Source organism: Gymnoscopelus braueri (assembly GCF_963280865.1).
Source record: "Gymnoscopelus braueri genome assembly, chromosome: 16".
Lineage (NCBI taxonomy): Eukaryota > Metazoa > Chordata > Actinopteri > Myctophiformes > Myctophidae > Gymnoscopelus > Gymnoscopelus braueri.
The window spans coordinates 18,426,448-18,437,597 of NC_137616.1; the positions used below are offsets into that span (position 1 = coordinate 18,426,448).

The window sequence follows — 11,150 nt, forward strand, 5'->3', positions numbered from 1 at the left end:
GAGTTTTCAGGACATCGTGTCGTGTTGAAAAATCTTGTTCTTTGATTGACTTTCTCGATCACTTTGGATGCAATTTTTTCACCTGTGCCAAATAGGTAACCTCTTCTTTACTTGAGATGACTTCATTACATTACTTTATTACTTGCTTTTGATTTATTACATTTTATTTATATAAATTATTGTTTTGTGTTTTTTTGGCAGCGGGTCAGTTTCTCTGACTGGCCAACCCTTTGTGTCACGTGACTGCCGCTGCGCCTATATAAGTGGTAATGTGTACAGTCGGTCTCCCATCAACACAACGTTCGCAGTTTTTCTGAAAATATCAGGGAACCCCATGCATTCCCAACTTTCATCGTTGTCGTCATGGTGGTCGGTATACTCAGGTGGTCTTCTAGATGTATAATTATAGTGTTACAAATAATCAGAAAAACATACAGTAGATAGACAACAGTGCTTTTGAATATGTGTTTATTGACAGGATGAATGTGGATTATGTAAGATAGATCAGAATGTATTGGTACCAGGTACCAGTGTTACATAGGATAGACCAGAACACCACTCCACATGTTGTGGTTGTTGTTTATGTTCTCATCCTCAGTGAGCCTGAAGTTGCCACCTCGTAAACGCATGTAAACACGGTCCCCCAGCTCCATCTCTACCATCACTCCATTAGACATGTATTCAACCATTGCATGAGTCACGTATCCAGTGTTATCAATGAGTTTCTGCTCATTTTTAAACAACTGGATGGTCACAGGCTGCGGCGACCCCCAGACAGATGCAGTGAATGTGAAGTGATAGACTCCTTTCAACGGTGCTCTGAAGACACCTACGGGAGAACACACAAAAAAAAACAAATAAGCAAAATAGTTGCAGTGAAAAAATGTATGCGAACGATACATTAATAGCAGTACGCAACTCCTTTCACAGATTAATGTAAGAAAAAAAAGAAAAAAATCTGAAAACCTTTGAACATGTGTGAAAGTCTGATTGTTAAATTGTGTAATTAGTTAATTTATTCTGTAAAGTTCACTCATCGCCACATACCTGTCGTTGCATCGTACGCGTTGCCGAGGTTAATGAGGACATTCTTGTAGACCACAGTGGTATCAGAACAAAACGGTCCAACGGTTCTACCCAAACCAGCAGAGAAGGCCACCTTTGGTGTGTCTGTCAACACAGCATTATCAAATAAATCATCAGTGGTGGAATAGATACTCAAATGTTTTACTTAAGCAAAAGTATCAATGCTGCAATGTAGAAGTGCTCTGTTACAAGTAAAAGTCCAGAATTCAAAATTCCCTTGAGTAAAAGTACAAATGTATTGGTATCAAAATATACTTAAAGTGCCCAAAGTAAAATTACAAAAATGTTTGAAAATAGCAGATCTACAAGCTCACAACGCATCGCATCGCGACGCGTTGTGAGCTTGTAGATCGGCTATTTTCAAATAGCCAAGGTATAAAATAGGGCTTAAGTGGTTCATGTATGTTTTATAATGTAATCATTTATATCTGCAAAGATCTGCCGAAATGTATAGGGTTAATGTATGTTCTGTAATAAAAATCTAAATCTACAAAGTAACTAGTAACTAAAGTTTTCAAATCATTGTAGTGGAATAAAAGTACAATATTTGCCTCTGAGATGTAGTGGAGTAGAAGTAAAAGTATTGGAAACTGGAAATACTCAAGTAAATTACAAATACCTCAAAATTGTACTTAAGTACTGTACTTGAGTACATGGCCCCTACTGTATGTAATGTAACGTACTTTACGTCACAACAGCGCCCCTACTGTATGTAATGTAACGTACTTTACGTCAGAACAGAGCCCAGTGCGACTCTTAAAAATCTGTCGCACGTGCCTCCATGGTTACCGGCGCTACATTCCCCGATTGGTCAACTCAACCTAGCGGCCTCCCGATTGGCCAAGCTCTGAACGTTGTGGTACTTAAAGCCGTCAATGAGAACAGCGAGCAGGTGCAGTCGTTGCAGAGAGAGGAGAGAGAGGACCACGAACCAGTAACCAGCGAGAAACCAGAGAGAGAAACCAGAGAGAGAAACCAGAGATAGAACCAGAGATAGAACCAGAGAGAGAACCAGAGAGAGAACCAGAGAGAGAACCAGAGAGAGAACCAGAGAGAGAACCAGAGAGAGAAGTGTGTGTCACTGAGTCCACCTGCCTCGACTGCCTGCAAGTGCCAGCTCCTGGTAGAGACCACCAACTGAACTAACCAACCAACCGAGTCTGCAGAGTCCAGTCCAGGTCAGCAGTAAGCATGGGTCAATGTGTCTGCAGACGCAAGCCCCGTGATCCTGGTCCACAGACTCCACACATCAAGAGGACCAGTGATTCCCTTCAACCCTTTGAACAGGTACGTGTCAACCAATCTATTTAGTTTCATGAGGAAGTTGACATAACTGTGAAAAGGCTCGATGCAGGTTTTTTATATTTATCTACTTTCAGGTACACCAATAAAAGGCAGTGCAACAATAACTTGACAAACAAAGAAACTGGCCTAAAATAAGAAATGAGCACTTGAAAAGCTGAACTAAAGAAACACAATAAACCAAGAACTTGAGACACTGTTTAAACAGGCTAAACCTTACACAAAATCCCTGACAAAGCTCCCTTGGTGTTTTTACTAGCTTAGGCCAAGTCAAACTAAAGCTCTTTACCTTGAGCCTCCACTTTATAACAGGTGTGACAAACAATTAACAATTAGTAATTGGCAACTCCTTAACTCAAATATGGCTAACTAAGGCCCATGAGTTATTTTACACAATTAACTCATCTTTTACCATCAAAATCGTATTCCTATCTGGGTACCTACATTCACAAGACACTCAAAACCAACATTTACCTTAACCCATGAAACCAAACACCCCTCCTCCTCTACAATTAATAGGATTACCAGCACGGCACAGAGGAGGAGGCACAGGTGACCAACAATCAATTGGACATTCTACCATTTCAATAAATAAGCAGGTTTAAAATATTTGCAGTACTTCAACAATTAACAATGCATATGTACAAATGATAATGTATATTATATATATTAAATAATAACAATATTCTGTTTAATTTCCAGGTTGATTTGAAGTTGAAGGGCGCCACTCTACCACTCCAAAGCCCCATGGTCCACTCACTGACCAGTGCTACAGTGGCCACAGTGGAGCCCAACAACAACACGCCCATGAGCACCTTTGCTGAGGTAAGTGTTTCATGAGGAATTATATGAATTATATGAGGAAATGACCATGAATGTCATTTCCTCATAAATATATACTATAATGTTAAATGGACATGCTGGACACATAAAAGAAAAAATTACACTTTGGTAATGGGTTGTATAGTTAACTCCAAAATCTAGATGAGATATCTTCAATAGTTCCTCTGTTGATAAAAAAATGGATGATAGATGATAGTAATCATCGCTATAGAGTGTTGGTTCAGTAACTGGGGTCTCCCTGTCTCTCCAGCTCTTTGATAAACAGAACATTTTTGTAACCATATCTGTTTAACTACCTGCTCTATATTAAAATAAATAATGGTATTAAGTTAATCTCAAATACATTTGAAATGATGATTAACACTATTCTGTTCTGCCAGGTTGAGGTTGAAGCCTCTACATCCGAAGGCGCTCTGCCTCCAGCTCCAGCATACGAGTCCTCCACCCACCACCACCACCACCGTCTCCACTCTGAAGACGAGGGTTACAGCTCTATTGACAGAGACCATACCACTGTATCCATCCTGAAGAAGGGCACCAAGGGCACCAAGGACAGATACAATGGGCCTCATTCACGGAACGTGCGGCGAGTCAGATTTTACAACAGAGTTCAGAGATTTAAGTACACAGTACCACGAGAGGGCCGGCTGCGACCCATTCCTCGATCTCGGTACACTAAAACTCTTGCAACTAAGTTCTTGCACTCTGACTCCTCATGCAACAGCGGAAGGACGTCCACGGAAGGGAGTGTGTCCATCAGTGGTGGAAAGTAACATTTACTCAAGTACTGTACTTAAGTAGAACATTTTGGTATTTTTTACTTTACTGGAGATTCCAATTTTCAACACTTCTACTTTTACTCCACTACATCTCAGAGGCAAATATTGTACTTTTACTCCACTACAATTATATGAAAACTTTAGTTACTAGTTACTTTGTAGATTTTGATTAATATTACAAAACAGACTAACCACTTCAGGCATAAAATATAATATATATATATATATACAGTATATATATATATATATATGTGCTTTTACTCAAGTACATTTTGAACACAGGGCTTTTATTTGTAGCAGAGTATTTCTACAATGCAGTATTGATACTTTTACCTAAGTAAAACATGTGAGTACTTCTTCCATCACTGGTGTCCATTCCAATTGGAAAGGGCTCCTTCCCATTTGGTTCTGATCTTCATCTCCAGAGAGGGCAACCTCTTCCCTGCATCTCCGCTCGCCTCACCTCGCCTCCCAGTGGTGGGAATGAGGATCTGCAAACACATCACTGTTAACAAGTATAGACCCCTGGGGGACCCTGGTCAATGAAGCATATAGGGTGTATGTGGTTAATAAGGGCTGCAACTACCGATTATTTATTTTTTATAATCCAATAATCTGTCAATTAATTTGTTTTAGATCATTTGATTAATCTGTGATTAATAGACCATCAAATTGTGGTAAAATAAAGTACAAAATGGTTGTCAATGCAGTAAAATAAGGTACAACATTATGGTCAATCCTACTCAAAGTGTTCAGTATCTGAATCCAAACAGACATGTTGAAATATTTTAAAGTTACCCTGCAGTCAAAAACAATACTTTTTAATAGACTAGATTTGCATTATAAAAATCACACCCAGTATGAAGTGGGCGGTGTGGTCATCACAGTGGTCATCACAGTGATGGAAGCTCACTTAAAAAAAAAGTGTTTTTTTTAAGTGCATAGTCCTATTTATAGGTTATTGATTTCATCATGTGTCTCGCTAGCCAATCACAGTGCTGAATAGAGTCAGCCAATCACAGTACAGCTAGGGGTGTACTAATGCTAGGGGTGTACTAATTATGAGCCAATCACAGTACAGCGAAGGGTGTACTAATGAGGTGTCCCAACCCCACTTATAGGGACGGCTACACCACCCAAAACAAGCAAGTGGTGAAGTGAGCCTGGTGAGACACCGAGGCACCTGTTCTCCAAGACGAGCTTCCATGCTCCTTGACATCATTTAAATGGCCAGAGGACGGTTTTTGTTATCTGGGAATCTGGAGAAAGGTTTATGTAAAAATATAAAAACCTAATAAAGAGAGTTGAAGAACAATTTACTTATAAGTGATGCCCACAACGTCCTAGGAAACTTGTGGATAGCTCGTAAGTTCTACAAATATATGTGTACAGGCACTTAAAACAAACAAATATTGTTACCGTGGCAACCCTGCATATGTGGTCCTTTAAGGAATATTTTGAAATTATAATAATAGTAATGATATTATTCACAGATAAGCCCCATCAAGGAGCCCATGGGAACCACAGACCCAAGTGAGAAACAATATTGATATTTTCTACTGCCACAGCAGAGGGCAGCAGTAGCCCATGCAGCTGTCACTGTCAACCCAGTGGGAGGAATTCAGTTTCTGCTTCACCTAGCTGCTCAGATGATCATGATAAATGCTCTGGGAAGCAGTTAGTGTCTTGCTCAGGGACACTTCGAAACGTATTGGTAGGCCGGGAGGTGAACCAGTGAGCAGATGGCCTCTTTACCCACTAAGCTAAAGACACTAGTGTAGTACAGGTATAGTACAGATGTAGTCCAGGTGTAGTGAAGCTATAGTACAGATGTAGTGCAGGTGTACCTGCAGCAGTGTGTTTCTATCTTTCGCAGCTCCGGTGCAGGTATCCCACATGACAGCGGGCCGTGATCCCATGCAGCGGTCTGTCCAAAGGACTGCCATCCTCTCCGTTCAATGCTGTTGCATTAAAGACGTCAAGAGTGGCTCTAGCTGTCAGCAACAGATTCATCTACGCCTGCAGAGCAGAGCAACCACACACACACACACACACACACACACACACACACACACACACACACACACACACACACACACACACACACACACACACACACACACACACACATGCACACATGCACACATGCACAGTTGTGGATAGAACACCTGAAGTCATTAATAGTTTAATCTGAGTTGTAATCATAAATCATAATAATAAATCAAACTTATAGAGCGCTTATCTAGGTGCTCAAAGATTCTTTACAAACAAAACAAATACATTTATTAACCCATTTTGGGCGGGAACCCCTATTTGTAACTATAGCTTTCAGGACGGAAAGACCTTTTGGGGTTGTTGTTGCTACAGTATATGTACAGTATATAAAACATGCATTTGTTGTAAATTTTGAATAAATATTTGACGTTTTTCTGAAAACTTAGGTCAGGATTTAGAAGGCGTTTTTAGAATCGGCCTCAGGTCTAAATGGGTTAAAGAAAAGTCAAAATAATGAAAAGAAATAGGGGGAAGAGAAAATAGTTCTAAAAACTGTTTAAAATAATGAGGTGAAAAACAATTAGGTTGGGAAGTCAAGTGTGAAGAGATGGGTTTTGAGGGTGGTTTTAAAAGAAGAGATGGAGGGGACTGTTTTGATGTGGTTTGGGAGTGAGTTCCGTAGAGAAGGGGCAGCAACTGAGAATATTAACCACTTAAGACCTAGATAATAACTTCATGATGTGAAGAATAGTGAAAATAGCACATGTACATGCTCACCATGCTGGACACCAGGAAGTGTGAAGATTTCTAATTATGCAGTCTATACACTTACTGGATAGCATCATGACAACTCAAAAAGGTAATTTTTTTGTTTGCTTGTGTGTTTTTACTGAAATGCAACTTGGGAAATCAGTTGAATATTTGTCTCAACTGCTAATTTTAAACTTTTACACACACCAACGTGGACAGAAAACACAACACAAAACATTTAACAACTAAGCAAATTTACAACACACACTGGCACATGACACTCATGTCATAACTGCATACACAAACGACTTCAGCACCATGGACAGTGTAATGAGTCAAAGGCCTTGAGACCAGAAACATATAAATCATACATAGAAGGGACAGAAAGGAGAAAGAAATATCGAGGTTCTTAATTCACAGGGGAGTTTTATGGAAAACCTTTCAATTCACAATTGAGGAAGGCCCTATCAATTTCGGTACCCATTTATGTTTAAACCTGTGAAACATATCTCCTATATTTACTAGGCCAAAAATATATTTGACCACAAAATGATATAACTGACAGAGGCCATGAAAGTACAAATATTGGCATAGATTAACTAAATTACTCTTTGGTAGAGGTTCCGTTTTTTTAGTAGATACCTTGCCATAACGTAACTTCAAATATTGGTGAGATATCTTCTGTATGCTCTGTTGATTAAAAAATTAGAATCCAAAATATTCTCCACTTTGACTTACACTGCACGATGAAATGTCTCAAAGTGACTCTTTCATCACACAAACAAACACGATAGATTCTGCCGAAATATAACATTACAAAACCTGACACTGTATTCCTTTTAACCCAATGAAACCGGGAGAGCATCTGTGTCATTTTAGATTTTAGCTATATAATATAGCAACTTGAGTTTTTTAGAAAACTCTTTTTAGAACTGGTAGGATTTAGAACTGGTTTAGAACAGTGGTTCTCAAAAATAGCAGATATACAAGCTCACAGCGTGTCACTTTGTGTGTAATTTTGCTTTACTGTGCCAAGCATATATCCACGTAATGCTATAGTAAATACAAAAACAATGCATTCATGGTAATTTCCTCATAAAACTAAATAGGTTGACACTTACCTCAGCAAACGATAGTGGTGAGATGACACCCTGGTCCTCTTAGTGACTGGAGTAGGGCAGAGCTTGCTGATACAGTGACCCATATCAGATTGCTGGCTTTTTGGACTCTTCTGAGGCTCTGTGCAGGGATTACAGGCTAAAAGGTACCCTATGACTTCTCATTTGGCATTTAGCAGCATAATATTTCATTTGAATGTCTCTTAAGGCGCTCGGGTGGCGCAGTGCCTGCCCACCACCACCACGGAGATCGTGGGGTCGAATCCACCGTGGTGCATCCGGCTTTGTCGTGTGTCTATACGGACACAATTGGCCCATGTTCGGGGAGGGAAGCCGGGCGGGGAGGGTGACATTTATCACTGCACATAATCCTGCATGATAGCGTTTCATTTCAATTTGATTATTTGAGTTGTCTGATGATGATGTAGATTTAAACATACATTTAGTGTGTTAATGTGCATGGGACATTGGCACATTAACACACTATTGCCCATGTATAACGTTATAATACAACATAATGCAATTGAATGTTGGGTAGGTTGACACTTACTTACCTGAACCAAAGGTTTAGTGAGACTCTGGATGTGTGGATCAGGACTGGGTTTGGGACTTTCTGCTGGACTGGACTCTTCTCAGAGAAACAAGTCAGGATGTGGCACAAGCAGCAGCATTCTGGTAAAGAGTAACCTATTAGTTGGCAAGTTGGGTGACGTTTACTAATACTCCCAGGGAAAGTGGATGATTGGTGGTTGGTTGGATGGATGGATGAATGAACAAATAACTCTTTTGTAATTAACACTTGCTCTGTAAATGGCTTCATTGCTTGCTTTACCACTTAGAGCAAAACACATGTTGTCTTGATCTCCATGTATATACTTGTAGCTGTAGCATACATATATCCAGCAGCTAACTCTTATTCACAAATCCTCTAAGACTTCAGGTTCAAAGATTATCATCCAGGTATTATGAATAACAGTGAAACTAAAAGGGACAAACAAAGAATATCTTCAAAATAATGCTCAACATTACTCCCACAAACTAACAATAAACAAAGGTAACAGAATATGCCAAATCAAATAGCTACACAGCAGTGTAATGCTCATCAAAGGATATCTACATTTAGCTTAATACAGCAGCACTGCTCATGTCTACATTACACATAATACTCAGACGTTTACTGTAGTTCTCACAGATATGGTCTCTGTAGGCTCAAAAGAAAGAGGGAGAAAGCTAGCTGGATCCACAACAAATGTGCTTCAAACAACACTAACTACATTTACAAAGCATGGGTATTTATACAAACTCAATTAGAATACAGGTGTGGAAATCTGTAAAACAAAAGGTGTTACAAATGATACCAATAATAGCAAATGCTCTGTCTGATAGATGCCAGTCAGCCAACATGCACAACATGCACAATAACACCACCGAGTGGCAGGGTGGAAGAGTTAAAGTTACAGCATATTACATACATAAATAAATAAACATTTAACTAAATAAAGGTTTGATCCAGGACACATGACACACAAAGCTTGCCCAACCCCCGACGATAGGTTGTGCTGGTCAAATAGAATCAGGGTAGCAGAATTATTTGGGTAACCAAAAATGGTATTACCTTTTAATGTCAACAAACCCTAACATGAGTTAGACACAATTCCTTTTATAAACATCGCGTGTCCAGCCATGTACATAGCAAATTTCGTTGCGCATTAAGTAGTGTAATTACGGTAAGAGCTGCTCACGTAACATACTTTCCATCAGAACAGCGTTCCCTAATCCCTAGTAGTACTGTATGTAATGTAACGTACTTTCCATCAGAAGAGCGCCCCCTACTGTATGTAATGTAACGTACTCTCCAACAGAACAGTGCCCCCTACTGTATGTAATGTAACGTACTCTCCATCAGAACAGAGCCGGTGCGACATTTAAAAATATGTCGCTCGCGCCTCCATGGTTACCGGCGCTACAGTCCCTGATCCTGATTGGTCAACTCAACCTAGCGGCCTCCCGATTGGCCAAGCTTTGAACGTCGCGGCGCTTAAAGCCGTCAGCCGTCAGCAGAACAGGTGTAGTCGTTGGCAGAGAGCGGAGAGAAAGAAACCGAGAGAGAACTGAAGCCGAGAGAGAGAACCAACTGACTACCGTTAACCAACATAAGTTAACCTACAGATCATCATCATCATGGGTCAATGCCTAACAAGACGCAACCCCCCTCGTCGTCCTGGTCCACACATCCAGAGGAAGGGGACCAGAGACTCCCTTCAACCCTTTGCTCAGGTAAGCGTCAACCGTCAACCAACCTATTTATTTGTATGTGGACGTTGACTGTCAACCGGTCTATGTCAACGGTTGACATAACGACGCATTTAGAGACGACATGTTTGTGTGTACCGTACACACAAACATGTCGTCTCTAAATGCAGTGTACCGACCGTATTTTGGAGCTTGTGTTACAGTCGTTTAAAATGGAAGCGCTGTTGCTCTTTGTGGACCTCTAGTTCCTAAAAGCTAGAACTTCTGAAAGACAGACAGAATCGACAGATTAGCAACGCCACGGCCTCTACTAGGCTGTGTTATTGTATTTTAGTTCTACTTCATTTTGTTCTTATCATTTGAACGTGTATTGACGGCATAGTAAATGTAGCTAGTTGTTGTTTTGATTTGAAAATAGAGCGGTCACCGGACCGTTTATCCGTGTACAGTTTAGATGCACGTTTAGATTTGAAAATAGACTGGACTGTTCAACGTTTAACGGGTCTGTAATGCTGAGACTGTACAAATGGAATGTATTTAGTTACTTTACACCACTGGACGTCGTCCCAAATACAAAAAGGTACGCTTTCCAAAGGGGCTAAAACTGTTACATTTGTACACTCTCAGAGTTAAATGAACACTGCTGGGTATTTTACAGTGAAGATTGTATCAAATGGGGGTCCTTATAGCTTGGCTTAATGTATATCAAACTGGTCTTCCTGACCTGTAGGTTGAAGCGCTTCCGTTGCTCTGTCTGTGGAGAGGTAAATACAACTATGTGAAAAGGACATTTATTGTGTGCGGGCTGTTTTCTCAGTTTCATAAGTGGTGTAAAGTAACTAAGTATATTTACTCAAGTACTGTGCGTTATACAATTTTGAGATATGTTTTACTTTACTGGAGTATTTCCAATTTTCAGTACTTTTATTTCTACTCCACTACATCTCAAAGTCAAATATTGTACTTTTACTCCACTATAAATATTTGAAAGGTTTAGTTACAGTTACTTTGTAGATTTTGATTA

At 39.9% G+C, this 11,150-nt stretch overlaps 1 protein-coding gene across 1 annotated transcript; it reads right to left on the reverse strand.

The window, feature by feature from the left end:
- Nucleotides 1-533: 533 nt before the first annotated feature.
- Nucleotides 534-2,279, reverse strand: LOC308102849 (complement C1q-like protein 3; the record flags this gene model as incomplete). Its single annotated transcript, XM_080452703.1, has 3 exons — nt 534-829; nt 1,048-1,170; nt 2,234-2,279. 3 exons carry the CDS (start codon nt 2,277-2,279, stop codon nt 534-536), a joined length of 465 nt encoding a protein of 154 aa, XP_080308829.1.
- Between the last annotated feature and the right edge of the window lie 8,871 nt (nt 2,280-11,150).